Source organism: Canis lupus, chromosome 27, assembly GCF_003254725.2.
Source record: "Canis lupus dingo isolate Sandy chromosome 27, ASM325472v2, whole genome shotgun sequence".
In the NCBI taxonomy this organism is placed as follows: domain Eukaryota; kingdom Metazoa; phylum Chordata; class Mammalia; order Carnivora; family Canidae; genus Canis; species Canis lupus.
Genome location: NC_064269.1, coordinates 10,191,809 through 10,207,337, shown reverse-complemented (window position 1 = coordinate 10,207,337; position 15,529 = coordinate 10,191,809). Strand labels below are relative to the sequence as shown.

Genomic DNA, 15,529 nt, shown 5'->3' with positions numbered 1-15,529 from the left:
GCTGGATGTAGATGGCACTTGAGATCTTTCCAGTTCCTGGGGCTATAAAAATAAACAATTGTCTCTTGCAACTTTTCGTTTCTTTTTTTTTTCTTTTCTTTCTTTTTTTTTTTTTTTTTGCAACTTTTCTATTCCATTACTCGACCTATATATTCCCAGCATTGAAGAAGCTAACCCATAAGCCAGGTAGATTTACTGTCAGAGCCTCTGGCTCTTTCTGATTTTTTGTTGGCCTGAAGTAGATCTAAACGTCTTCTCTGATGTTACCAGCTTAATATTAGAGCCCGCCCCCAACTGCTGCTCCTTCCTCGGGTCCATCCCTCTCTCCTGTGACAATTATTATTATTATTATTATTATTATTATAAATTTTAAAAAATATTTTATTTATTCATGAAAGACACAGAAAGAGAGAGAGGCTGAGACATAGGCAGAGGGAGAAGCAGGCTCCATGCAGGGAGCCCAATGTGGGACTCGATCCTGGGACTCCAGGATCACGCCCTGAGCCAAAGGCAGATGCCCAACCACTGAGCCATCCAGGCATCCCTCTCCTGTGACAATTAGATCCATAGCGAGTCTCAGCTTCCTAGTGCATGTTCAGATGATCTGAAACCTTTTAGTTAAGAACTCCTGTGCCCAGTTGTAGATGTGATAAGTAGCATGCAGAGGTCAAATCTGATTTATTGATATGGAGATAAAATAATAATAGTAATAACTCACGTAATAGTAATATGTGTCAGGCACTTGAGTAAGTGATTTATATAAATCACAACATAATCCTAACAACATTCCTATGACATGGTGATATTACTACCCTCATTTGGCAGATAAAACACCCACGCAGGGAAGGGCCACATCGCTGGCTCTAGGTCACCCCAATGGGCAGTGGTTAAACCAGGATTCAAACCTTAGTTGTCTGTCTCTTGAGCCCTTTCCCTTATTTGTGATGCATATCATAAACACATGGGCCTGGTTGTTAGCTTAATTTCTTTTTCTTTTTATGTTCCTGGGCTAACATAAAACCAGGAAGGTTTGTAACTCTTACCTGAATTTTCAAACAAATCTTTGAATTTATTTCTAATGTTAGGTTTCGTGTGATTCTTATCAGGAAAAAAAAGCAAAGATGAGGATTTATAAACCTATATAGTATTGGAGGTGGAGCAATCTCAGCGATGCCCTTGTCCTATCATGTAGTTGTATAGACTTAGGTTATAATTTTAGATGTTGCCTGGTTGAGGTTGATTTAGATTTCTCTTCTGATCTCTATTCGAGTTGCCTGGTGTGTGGCACTGAGTCATCCACACCAGTGTGTAAGATTGATATCTTAGTGTTCTTCTCTGGAGGATAGGGGAAACTTCAGTTTCTGTTTCTCCCCCTCCAGAATACTCTTATCATCAAGGACACAGCCTGTGATAGAACATAACTGTCAGACACACTCACATTATTTGACAAAAATACTGCCTATGTGCTGCTGTAGGACTCCCAGCACTGTGCTGTGATTACGGCTGGTACAAGGACATTGTTCTGCTTGAACATTTCTCCCTTCCTTCCTTCCTTCCTTCCTTCCTTCCTTCCTTCCTTCCTTCCTTCCTTCCCTCCTTCCCTCCTTCCCTCCTTCCTTCTTTCCTTCCATAATTAGCAACAGTGCCCTTTTTGTGTATGCCCTGTCTGGTCTAGTCTGATTAAAGTTGGTGGTGATTTTTATGTCACCAACTGTCATAGGTTTTGTTTTCAAAACAGCTCTCGCAAAGTATTCACTTTTTTTTTCTTAACTTCTTTTTTAACTTATTACCAAATTCTTTATTTTTTTTTATTACCAAATTCTTACAGAGATTAACAGCAAAGTTTTTCAGTGCCAACCTCACCTGAAAATTAATCACTGCCTAAACAAAAGGTTCCTTCACCATGTTAATCCTTCTGGGCAGTTTTGTATAATTTAGTAATTCATTAGTTAATTGGAAGCTTTTTTTCAGATTTTATTTTTCAAGATAAATGCTTTATGGGTTCTAGGCATTTTCTTTGACATTTTTATTCCTTTTCTTCTCCTCCTCCTCTTCGTCCTCTTCCTCCTCCTCCTTGTAATTCTTTTAATAAAAGATTTTATTTATTTAGAGCATGAGCAGGGGGAGGGGCAGAGGAAGAGGGTGAGAGAATATCAAACAAACTCCATGCTGAGCACAGCATGTTATGTGGGGCTCAGTCCCACGAGCCTGAGACCCCAAGACCATGGCCTGAGCCAAAACCAAGAATTGGATGCATAACTGACTGAGCCACCTAGGCATCCTTCCTTTCCTTTTTTTTTTCTCTCTCTCTTTTTTTTTTTAAACTAATTTGATTCTTGCCTAGTACAAGTGGGTCTTGTTGCCTTTGGCTCTATGCCTGCCTTCAAATACTGGGAGTTACCCTGCATTCTCAACTTAATTCCATTGCTGTCTGCAGTACCTAACACTCAAAACCACTTCACCTTTCTCATCATGCTTCTGAAAGCACTTCTTCAGTTGCAATTGACCATCTGTACACCAAATCCTGTTTCCTTCTTTATTCTGTTTAGCCTTTGTACCATTTGATACTGTTAACTGTTCTCTGCTTGGTATTTTCTTATTGGATTTCTGCAAGGAACATTATTTCCTGTATTTCTGTTTTTTAAAAAATTTATTAGAGAGAGTGTGAGTAAGGGACAGAGCACTGTAGGGGGGTAAAGAGAGGGGTAGAGGGAGAACATGCTCCCCACTAAGCAGGGAGCCCAATGTGGGACTTGATCCTGGGACTCTGGGATGACCAGTTTCCTGAATGTGAAACACTGAAACTGTTCCTGATCTCTTCCTCCCTTATACTCAACAGGCTATCAGTTACCAAATTTTATAGATTTTATTCTTTAAATGTCTTTGTGCCCCTTTTCCCCTTTATTCATCAGGCCAGTTTAAACCTAGGGTGCTTTCCATTGTGCTATTTCAGCAGCAATTAAAAGTTCGTTCTTTAAAATGTAGATAAATTTGTGTAAATTTATCTTCTTTTTAAAAGATTTATATATTTGAGAGAGGGAGAGAGAGGAAGAGAGAGAGAGAGAGAGAGAGAGAGAGCATGCGTGGGGGGAGGGACAGAGGGAGAGAATCTTCAAGTAGACTCCCAGGTGAGCACAGAGCCCTTCACAGGACTGGATCCCACAACTCATGAGATGATGATCAAGAGTTGAACACTCAACCAACGGAGTCACCCAGGCACCCTGGTGTACGTTTATTTTCTAAAGCATAATGCACAGAGTGACTCTTCTCTGGGAGGAAACCTAATTATTCACTGTATTTAAAATTCAGTATAATACTTAGCCATATATTTGAAGTCTTCCACAGTCTGATCCCTACTTTCCTGCTTTTTGTTCCTGTACTCTACTCCCCGTATCTTACACTTCAATTACATTATTGCTTTTTGTTAGTTCTTGATCGATACTGGGTTTTCCACATGTACACTGCTCTCATGTTGTCCTTCGTTGTTGGCTTCATATATCATAAACCTGTCCATATTTTCATCTTTTAATAATACCTTTACCGATTTTCTTAAAATGATGTACTCTTTCCTCATTTGAACCCTATAGCATTTCCTGGTTTTTCTATGGCATTTTTCTTATTGAATTCTGTATTATTTACATTTGTTGGTCAGGCTGTCCATCTAACTACCCATCCATCCCTATGTACCTGCCTCTAGCCTAGAAACTTCAAAAATGTAGGCACATGATTTTCTCTCTGATCATTTTCCTCAAGCACATGCATGTACTCAGAGAAGGAAATCAATAAAATTTTTGAATGAATGGGTGGATGAATGTGTTTTGCTCATTTTTTTAGTGCTTGTTTTCCTTTATATATTGTTTCTTATATTGAAAAAAAAATTAGGGAGGGATCCCTGGTGGCTTAGCGGTTTAGCGCCTGCCTTCGGCCCAGGGTGTGATCCTGGAGTCCCGGGGTTGAGTCCCACATTGGGCTTCCCGCATGGAGCCTGCTTCTCCCTCTGCCTGTGTCTCTACCTCTCTCTCTCTCTCTTTCTCATGAATGAATAAATAAAAAAAAATCTTTTAAAAAAAAGAAAAAATATGGCTTAGTGGAAAGAAAAAAAGATTTGGAATCTGGTTGAGCTAGATTTAGATCCTAGATAGCTGACTTGGCAGATATGTGACTTTGGACAAACTGTGTAACTCTCTGAGCTCCTACTTTCTCATCTACAAAATGAAGACAATAATAACTAGTTTTTACTGTGACATGTGAATGAGACTTTATGTGAAAGACTTTGGCAAAGATGAGGAATCCGTAGAAGTTTTATTGTTTTCTTTTTTAAAGATTTTATTTATTCAGGAGAGACTCAGAGAGAGAGGCAGAGACACAGGCAGAGAGAGAAGCAGGCCCCATGGAAGGAGCCCGATATGGGACTTGATCCTGGGACTCCAGGATCATGCCCTGGGCCAAAGACAGACGCTCAACCGCTGAGCCACCCAGGCTTCCCAAGTTTTATTTTTTCATCAGTCCTTTTTCACACTCATTTTCCTTTCTTTTCTGTATTCTCATGTATTAAATAAATTTCCTGTACAACTCAGTTGTTAAATCACATTTTGTTCGAATGTTATTTGCTTTTTGCTTCTGTGTATCTCATTTCCCCAGCTAAATATCAAAATCTTTGTGAGAAGGAGCAGTTCTTATGTTCACAATAGCAGTTAAGGTTAGGCTCTGCATGGAGAATCACATAACAAATACTCATTGAATGAATGAGTTCCACCTTTGTGCTTTGTTGTCATTCTTTCCATTCACTGGCTTCTATATTGGCTGTGTCTCCACCTCTACCTCTGTTTGGCCGCTTTTCCTTTGTTGTTACCAGATTCCCTCAGATGCCCACTCTCATGTTCACCATGACCTTTCTTCCTAAACTCTACTGTAGATAGTTCTAAATCTTTCTTTCTCCAGATTTCCAACACTAGAGCACCTCTTGTCAGCAGGATCAGAAAAAAGTGCAATAGAGTTTGTTGGATTCAACCCGTAAAACCAAATATATCTCATAAGCTTTGGTCTCTTTCAACACTTGTCTAGTCTCTCCTTTTCTTGGGGGTTAGAGGGTAGTGTGTATCCAATGGATTGTCTTGATAAGAAGGGACATAAATTTAGAGATAGGAGCAGTAACTTAATTGTCTTTAAGGATTGGTTAGGAATTCCAGTTATTTATTTCTAATTCTTTGTTTGAACTTAGAGACATAATAAAAAATTAGGCATTCCTGATGCCTTCCTGATAGGGATGGAAGATACTGGATGTGAAATTAACATGGAGACAAATCTAGTCCTTATTTGTGGTCTTGGTTTAATTTTTTTTTTTTCAGCACAAATCTATTTAATGGAGATGGGTGGCAGCATGTTCCACTATGATTAATTAGTCCAGGGGCCTGTCAACACTAAGCAGAGAGGAAGCCACCATCATTCTTTCAGGAGTAGCCTCCATTGGTGGCTGCAATGTGAGGGGACACTATGGATCCCTGGATGCTGTGGATAGTCTCGACTGCTTCTTAGGGTTGATCCAGCGTCTGATGTTAGCTCGAGAAGTGATGGAAGGTGGTGGAGGAGAGGGTAAAAGTTCTCCAGAGAATTGGGTCTTGATGATTCCATGGATATCCTGGGTGGTCTCCTGGTGTAAAATTATCTCACTTTTGTTCTGGAATGTCCCTATGTGGTGGTTGTACAAGGCTGCTAAGCGGAAATCCAGGTCATCCTTTGGTATCTCAGAAGCAAAAAAATAAATATCCTGCCTCATGGAGGTGATTGTGGGAGTTGAGCTGAGCTGACTCCAGGGTTCCTGTTGCTGAGCAAGGTGAGTTGGGTGCTTATATGGCAGTTTCTTGGAAGCCCAGAGTTTCCCCAGGTAGGAATCATTGTTTTCCAACGTAGGGTGCTGGTAAGGGGCTCGGGTGAAAGGCATGGTAAAAGGCAGAGTGAGACGCTGGTATGAGGGATGGGAAGCCCGTGCAGCCGCACACCTGGTCTTGGCTTAATTATACTTGATGACATAAACGTGTGATTTTGTAAGGCAAAGGCATTACAACAGAGTGACAAATGTGGTGAATTTATGTTAGCATAACATTCTCTTTTTTTTTTTTTTTTTTTAGCATAACATTCTCTTATTATTGTATCCTACTTGGTCTAGAAATCACCTTTGCATTGAGGTTTTCTTGGTCAGACCATGCTATTTTGTTAACCTTACCTTTGCCTCATTTCTATGGAGTTTTTTCATTGTAACTTCAAATAATCTAGGTAGTTTGCAGGAGTATGGAAGTCGGTACACATGAAAGTGTCTGGACGGTTGTATTTTGTCTTGTTGTGGAATGTTCAGTTACTCTCATCACTGATGTTTTTAAGTCCTGGGAGGAGCAATAAGAAGCACCTCTTCCCTTTGCACAAGTTTTAAATAAATACGTACATACATACATGCATACATACATACATAAAACAGAAATGAAGCTTATGGAGACCAAAATATTACCTCTGTTCTGAAAGACTTTGTCCCAGAGAAGGTGGCTTATATCTTGCAGGCAAGAGAACTCCTGCATACTAAAATCCACAATTAAGTGGGCTTCTTCAGACTCAGGCAATACTGTTCTGACATACCTCCCCTGGAGGAGCAGAACAGAAATTGGGGATGCTCTCCAGGAGACACCTGATCTCTAGAGAAAAGGTGCTAAGCCACACACACCAATTTTCTTCTTCCAAAATCATCAATCAAGTAAGTCACTTCTCCCCTGGAAGTAGAGGCAAGTTAGGAATGACGTAACTGATGGAGCATTCCCTACCTAAAAGGAAACAACCTGGACTAGGGAATAGACATTTCCCCCGACCAGTGTTAATCCTCTTATGATAATCTGATGATTAGGAAAAATGGCATGATCAGTTATAATGGATTTATCCCAATGTATTTAATACAAGGAACATTTGGGATTTTAGTTAATGCTTGGTACTTAACAGCTATCTAAAAATATTTTTTGTTCATGTATTTGTTGTGCAACCTAGGATGGGACCTTGTTACACATTGGCAATTTTACAAATAGGACACTGGTCCCCAACGTGCCCCTGCAGTAGGTATCACTGTTTTATTTATGTGTTAATGATAGACCATAGTAGCATCTAGCCTGTTACAATATCAGTATTCTTCCCCACTAACACATCATAAGTTATTACTTCCCCCAGGCACTAGCAAATAACTATTTCTAAAAGTGTACAAGAGACTAATTCAAATGAGATTACATTTGAAATGACTTTCCTACTAATCTTTCTGAAGTTGCTGGTTTGCATCCTTGATTAAATAAAAACTCATAATTTTTCTGTCATAATTTCAAGTTCATATACTATAAAAATAGCCAATTTAATTTTCCATAGTCATGTAACTGCATTAAGGACACACAGTTCTTTGAATTAAAAGAATTGAGAAATATACTAATATGCTATCCACAGATTTTTCATGCTTTCATCACAGAAAAGGAAATGTCAGTAATATTCACCAGTGATTAAGTCATAGAGAGATACAGTTGTGATGTTTAGGATGGGAAAACAATTTACACTATATAAATATTAAATATTAAATTATAGGAATCTGGGGCACCTGGGTGGCTCAGTTGGTTAAGCATCTGACTCTTGATTTCAGCTCAAGTCATGATCTCAGAGTCGTGAGATTGAACCTCATATCAGGTTCTGTGCCGGGTGTGAAGCCTGCTTTAGATTGTTTCTCTCCTTCTGCTCCTCCCCCTACCCACCATCTCAAATAAATAAATAAATGCCATTGAAGTTTAGGATAATGGCTCTTATGTTATTCTTTAATGAAGCATTTATAATACAGCCTAGAAGACCAAGACACTAAGTGTCTTTTATTTGTTTATTTATTTGTATTTATTTTTAAGGATTTTATTTATTTGAGAGAGAGAGAGAGAGAGAGAGAGAGAGAGAGATTGTGCACGTGCATCAGTGGGGGAAGGGGCAAAGGGAGAGGTAGAAGCAGGCTCCCCCTGAACAGGGAGCCCAACACCAGGCTGGATCCCAGGATCTCAGGATCATGATCTGAGCCAAAGGCAGATGCTTAACTGACTGAGCCACCCAGGTGCCCTATAAATGTCTTTTAAATAAGAACTAAATGAAATAGTGGATTTGGTAAGAGTAAGATTTCAAGAAAAAATGGTACTGTGGATTCTAATGGGTTGCATATTTTTATCTCTTTTCTGTAAATGCAGTTTGTTGGCTATCCAGAGTGTGGTGTGGTTCCTTATTTGTTTTGCTTGTTTATTCTTTCTATATCTGAGATATGTTATAAATTTAAGTAAATTAAAATTCAGAAACAATATTGCTTGCATGCTTACAGATCAAAGAACTCTAACATCTGAATTTCTGTTATTCATTTAGTTTGCATAGACACCAGTCTTCTAAAATAACTCCTGTATCTATTGTTTTATCAGTGACACAGGTGTCAAAACTCTGACTAAAATGATAGAAAATATGGTGAAAAATATGACACGTTATGTGAATTATAGTAGAGATCAAATAAAATATCATTAGTGACATTTACTACACAAAGGTTGCCCTTTGAAATTATTCAATTATTTCAAGGCTTTCATGCTATGAAAGGTAATTTTCACAAAGGTTCTTTTGCTCTGTCATCATAATGTCAAACATTTTAAGGTAAACTAAGTATTTATATTATAAATATTTAACTTTTGTTTCTATTTTGTGGTCTCTGATCTTTCCTCATACAATCATATATCATGCTGGATTTTGTTATTTCCATGACTCAAATTCTAAACTGGCTCCTATTGGCCTTTAGAATAATTATAGAGCCTAGAGTTACTTACTGCTATTTAAACAAATTATACCAAAATTCAGAGGCTTAAAATAAGAATAAGTATTTGTGATCTCACACGGTTTTTCTGGATGAGGTATTTGGAAGCAGCTTAGGTAGTTCTGCATTGGGATCTCTGATGAGGTTAATGTCAGTATATCAGGTAGGACTACAGTCATGTGAAGAGTTGATTGGAAGGTTCTCCTCTATCAAGATGGCTCTCTCAAATGGGATTACAAGTTGGTACTAGTTGTTCACTGGAGCCCTCAATTCCTCACCATGTAGATGTTTCCATAGGGAAACTTCATTGCCCCATGACCATGACAACTGATTTCCCCCAGAGTGAGCAATTCAAGAGAGAGACCAAGGTGGAAATTGCAATGCCTTTCACAACCTGGCCTTGAAAATCATTCATTGTCACTTCAACTATATTTTATTGGTCACATAGACCAGTTGTAATTCAGTGTGGAAGAACATTACGCATGTGATGACTAGCAAGAGATGAGATTCAGTGGGGACCATCTTGGAGGTTGGCTACCATACTTTATAAATGCTTGTTTTGGTTAAAAGTATTGAGTTGAGTTAGAGGGCCATGTTTATCTGTATAACTCAGTGTCACTGTTTCTTGGCACACCTGTAATTTCTACCTCCTTTAAAATCTCAAACACTTGCTTCTTGTGGTCCTCAGGGGAATATCATATAGACTGATGAAGTAATCTGTTACATTCTGTTGTAGAACCCTCTTTTGATGTCCACTGCCACTGTTGGTGGGGGAGGGTACTATTTAAGGCTCGTGTCTCATCACTGCTACAGTTTCAGAATTTCACCTACTTTCACCTTATGCCAATGGTAAGGTTTTCCAGTGCCTCTGAATTTTTAAATTCCTAACCTGCTAAAATAATAATTATATGAAATCATTTCTATTTCAGCTTTGTACTTATTTTCACCTAAAGGTGGAAGAAAATCTTTTTTGTACCTTTGAATTTTATATTTTATTCTAAATATCCAAAGGGTATGTTCCTATGTCTTGTAGGGCTCAAGACCTGGATCCATGGGCTCAGCTTCATTATAATATATACCGTCTTGTGCTTTAGATACAAAATTGTTTTGCCTATTTTATTTTATACCCAGCCAAAATACCTCAAGAAAATAAATTATTGAAAATATTGGAAACTTTTTCTTTCAATTCATCTGTACTGTCTGAATCCCAACTTTAGGCTCAAACCAGCTACTTGCAACATATGCATAACACTGCACATGTTAAACACATGTATCCCCAGTACTTTTAGTAGCTATGTAAATAATAGATGTTGAAAAGTTACTGAAGTTAGAAAATTGTCAACTTACAGACTCATTAAATGTATGTTTATAAAGATATATCTAAGACTTGGTTTCATATATGTTAGATTTATTCAATACAAGCACATCAAGAAACCTTTGCTACTTCAGTGGAATAATTCAGTTCAAAATTGGCAGTGTGACGTTCTTACCAAAACTCAGTAGAAGCACTCAGGGCACTTTAGTCTTTAAACATCTACTGGCACATTTACTGACATTTACTTTCATTTATGGATAATTGTTTTTTTTCCAACAGTTTTACATAAGGAGCTATGTATTCAGCTGTCTTTGAGCACTCTATTCTGTACTTTTTTCCCCACTTCCAGTTGGATTGTTTCTTCTAAACTATATGAGTGTCTCATATATGAATTCAGGAACTGCAGTGTTTAAATTGTTCTGAGAAATATTTTCATAAACTATGAAATTCAGGGATCCCTGGGTGGCTCAGCAGTTTAGCTCCTGCCTTCAGCCCAGAGCGTGATCCTGGAGTCCCAGGGTCAAGTCCCACATCAGGCTCCCTGCATGGAGCCTGCTTCTTCCTCTGCCTGTGTTTCTGCTCTCTCTCTCTCTCTCTCTGTGTCTCTCATGAATGAATAAATAAAATCTTTTTAAAAAAAATCTATAAAATTCAGGTTAACAAAAAATATAAATCACATCTGCATTTCAGGTTCAGATTAACATAATTCTAGTACCTTTTAGTGCCTTCCTTTTTCTTCATTACTCAAAGATTTGTCTGCTTATAAAATATTTTTTTACTTTGTTTATAGTCTATTTTATTTTTGCCTTCAGTGTAAATAATTTTTTTTGCTCTTATCATCTTTCTTCTGCATTCTGTCTTTACTTTTTTGTTCTTTTTCTTCTTACATTCAATATTTCTTTATATTCAGACTTTCTTTTATAGTAGAAATGGAAGTAGCAAGCAATTGAAGATTTAAGTTTCCCACTTTATACTGCTTCTGTTACATTCCACATGTTTTCTATATATTGTATTGATAATCATTTAATTCTAAATATTTCTCTCAATTAAGATTTTTGTTTTATGCATGAATTATTTTGAAATATGTTTTCAAATTTCTGAGATGTGAGATATAAAAATCATTTAACTTTTTTATTAATTGCTAATCGATTGCACTGTTTTTAGGAAATAATGATATGTGAGATATCTAAACTTCGAACTTTGCTGAGATTTGTTTTGTGATGTAGTCCATGTTTGATTTTTAAAGTTTTTAATCTATGTTAGAAAACAATATGTACTCTTTAATTGTTGCATACAGGCTTAAATATAATAAGTCCATGAAATCAAGTTGGTTTTCTTTTAAGATCTTTATTTTTAAGTAATCTCTATACCCAGTGTGGTGCTCAAATTTACAATCTTGAGCTCAAGAGTTACATGCTTCTCCAACTGAGCCAGCCAGGCACCCCATTAAATCAATTGTTAATTGTATTATTGAAATACTCTATTATTTATTAACTTTATTTTTGTCTACATGACCAGTCAGTAAGTGAGATCTTGAAATCTCATGCTATGATTATGGATTTCTTTATTTCTCTCTATAGTTTTATTAGACTGCCTTTTATACCTTAAATTTTTTTAAAGATCTTATTTTATTTTATTTATTTTTTTCTTTCTATCCTTTGACCTACTTTTGTCATAAACTTAAATTCCACGTGTTTCAAATCTTAAAAGATAATATTATTGTTATTTTAATTTTAAATAATTTTATGGAGGCATAATTGACATACTGCACGTTTAGCTGTATAGTTTTATAAACTTTGACATACATATCCATTTGTGAAACTGTTGCCACAATCAAAATAAAAGTTTTTTCATGAGTTTTGGTGATTCATTTCTCCCATCCCTCCACACCTTTAGGTGACTCTTCTGTTTAGTTTGCAGTTTCTAGAAATTTATATAAATGGAATCACATAGTCTGTACATATATAACTGCTATTAAATCTATAGTTATTAGTTCAGTTAATATTTTTCAGATTTAGATATTTCAGTTGATTTTCAAAATAGTTTCCAGTTCTTTGGTAAAATCCATAATCTTTTCATCTATTTTCTGGAGCATATTGATTATAGTTACTTTGACTTCTGTGTCTTACAACTCCAATATGCACATCATTAATGAGTCTGTTTATATTGTCTCTTGATTTTCAGTAATTTTTCTTGTCTTGTTTCCTTGTGCCCCTATTTTTTTTTAAACTTGAATATCAGAGATGATATGTGAAGAACTTTAGAAGTTCATGATAATCTTCTTAGGGAAAATGTAATTTTCTCCTGGTAAGCAGTTAGAAACTGGGTATCTGGCTTTTCTCGGGTTGATCTGTTTCTAATTTGTCCTTACTTCTATGGTATAGTTCCTCATGTGTCACAACTGACACCCTAGACTTTGCTCAGAGTTCTTCTACTTTGGTGTTTCCTGAGTATCATGAGACTGCTAAAATCTATGCTTAGTGTTTTGCTTTTTTCAGCTGTTCCTTACTGGTTTTTACCTCTCACCTACATGGTTTAGGTATCAGCAAATGCTCTGTGGGAAATTGTATTAGATGTTTGGGTTCACTTTTTGGGTTTCCCTTCTTCTGATATTTTGATACCTCATGTCCTGGTTGCACTGGGAGCCCTGAATTTCAGTTTCTGTCTCCCTGACCCCTGAGACTGCCTCAAACTCAAGGCCACATGCGGTCCCTATGTCCTACACTGAAAATCACATCTTCCAAGGAGAAGAAACAGCTCATTTAAATTCATTTTTCTTCTTCCAGGGATCTTGACCCTTTAAATCTTGGCTGCCTTGTTTGCTCTTTGATGCCTTCAAGCAGTTGCCTTCATTATGATGGACATTTGCACTAGGAACATAATTCTAAGTTGATAGTACTTTTTAGCACCGTTTTATGACTTCTTTGCTACTATTCGGAAGTATTCGAGCAGGATAAATGTTGTTCCTTTGAAGTAACCTAACTTTGCTGTCTGTTTTTAAGATCTTTTCTTTATCTTTTAACAAAAGTGAAGCGTAGGAACACCTGGGTGACTCAGTGCTTGAGCGTCTGCCTTTGGCTCAGGTCGTGATCCAGGGTTCCTGGGATGGAGTCTTACATCAGGCTCCCCACAGGGAGCCTGCTTCTCCCTCTGCCTATGCCTATGCCTCTTTCTCTGTGTCTGTCATGAATAAATAAATTTTTAAAATCTTTTTTAAAAAGTGAGGCCTACAGTTACTCCAGCTTACTTCCTGGAGAGAGAGTTTCCTGATTTCAATGTAGGAGTTTAAAACATTAGGCAGAGGCTGGGGTCTCTGTGAGTTGAGGATGCAGAGTTGGGTGTGGGGGGCTGCTGAGACAGAACTCTCAGGGCAGGTACTGGATAGGAGAGCAGAGCACAGAGAAGTAATTTTAGAGACCAGCAGATGCCCCTTCGGTTCAAGTGAGGCATGATCAGCACATGCATGTAAGGGAACCACCACAGGGAGGGAAAGAACTACTCAAAAGGAGCTTGGGAAAAAGTCCTTGGGACCTTTTTGGCACAGGCCCTGGGATCCTTTGTGTGCCTGTCGTGTATGCATATATTTTTACATATATAAGAATATATATATATAATATATAATATATAATATATATGTATATACACATATATAACATATATACATACTTGAATATACTGTATCTTATTATTTTGAACAAGCTTATGTTAGATCAGTTAAAAGTAAGAGAAAAAAAGCTTTTATTTTACCTTCACTTATCTCATCTTTGATATTTGTCTTTTCTTATGTAGTTCTGAGTTTCTGAACTATATTATTTCCTTTTTTCTAAAGAACTTATTTTAACATTTTTTTTAATTTAATGTTTCCTTTTTAGATGGATTAATAGAATGCTGAACTTAAATGATAACTTATTTTAAAAGTATATGATTGTTTTCAAAGCTGATATCAATATAATGATGAAGACATGAAAATTTATTAATAGTAGTGATTATATTAATTTTTAAGAATAGGAAGCTGTATTTTTTATCCTGTTGCCCATTTTGAAATACAACATTGTGGTAAAAACTACAAGTTCTAACATTTCAGAACATATTTTTTAAATTTTTACTTTTTTGATGGGTTTTGATCTTAAAAGTACTGCTTAGGGTTATTTCACCTGTACAAATCTGGAAGATATAGAATAAATTGATTTTATTAAAATTATAGAATCATGATAATATTATATGTATATATATGATATAAATCATATATGTATAATTTATATGCAGAAATTAAGTATGCTGCTAAATTTTATTTTGGGCTACAAGCTAAGATGTAATGTTAATTTAGTATTTTTTTTATTCAGTGGCTATTTTTTCCTTAACAGGAAAACCAGTAGATAATAAATGAATAATTTCCTTTTGGGATCATACTTTTTTCTCTTGAGCAGTAACAAGCAATTTAAGTCAGTTAATCCTAAGAATAGTCTAATGGAAAAAGCCATATTATTATAGTAAAATATTTCAACTCCCTCAATAAAATGGAGGGTTTATTACTGTTTTTTCTGTGGAGAATTATTTATATCAACATGTGTTTATTTAGTAGATATGTATTTTACTAAAAGTTTGTAATATATACACTTTTGAAATTGACATTACACTCTAGGTCTGAAAACAGCATTGTTTATGCTGAGTATCTAACTGTAGTCTTATTTTTTTGTTCTTTTTTATAACCTTTTTTATTTTTATTTTTTTAATAATAAATTTATTTTTTATTGGTGTTCAATTTGCCAACATAGAGAATAACACCTAGTGCTCATCCCGTCAAGTGCCCACCTCAGTGCCTGCCACCCATTCACCCCCACCCCCCACCCACCTCCCCTTCTACCACCCCTAGTTCGTTTCCCAGAGTTAGGAGTCTTCCATGTTCTGTCTCCCTTTCTGATATTTCCTACCCATTTCTTCTTCCTTCCCCTCTATTCCCTATCACTATTATTTATATTCCCCAAATGAATGAGACCATATAATGTTTGTCCTTCTCTGATTGACTTATTTCACTCAGCATAATACCCTCCAGTTCCATCCACGTTGAAGCAAATGGTGGGTATTTGTCATTTCTAATGGCTGAGTAATATTCCATTGTATACATAAACCACATCTTCTTTATCCATTCATCTTTCGTTGGACACCGAGGCTCCTTCCACAGTTTGGCTATCGTGGCCATTGCTGCTAGAAACATCGGGGTGCAGGTGTCCCAGTGTTTCACTGCATCTGTATCTTTGGGGTAAATCCCCAGCAGTGCAATTGCTGGGTCGTAGGGCAGATCTATTTTTAACTCTTTGAGGAACCTCCACACAGTTTTCCAGAGTGGCTACACCATTTCACATTCCCACCAACAG

At 36.7% G+C, this 15,529-nt stretch overlaps 1 protein-coding gene and 1 pseudogene across 5 annotated transcripts in view; one reads left to right on the top strand and one right to left on the bottom strand.

Annotated features, from left to right (window-relative positions):
* The window catches only part of TMEM117 (transmembrane protein 117), a 498,555-nt gene that overhangs the window by 97,765 nt on the left and 385,261 nt on the right, over positions 1 to 15,529 (top strand). Inside the window, exon 1 of one of the 5 annotated variants that reach the window (XM_025477342.3) lies at positions 9,573 to 9,688. The exons of the other annotated variants lie outside the window; for them this stretch is intronic. Within the exon in view, the coding sequence (XP_025333127.1) occupies positions 9,588 to 9,688 (101 nt within the window). The 5' untranslated portion in view covers positions 9,573 to 9,587. Of the gene's footprint in view, positions 1 to 9,572; positions 9,689 to 15,529 lie in introns of those variants that run through there. 5 annotated transcript variants of the gene reach the window in all.
* LOC112678205 (protein CFAP276-like) lies at positions 5,421 to 6,109 on the bottom strand (annotated as a pseudogene).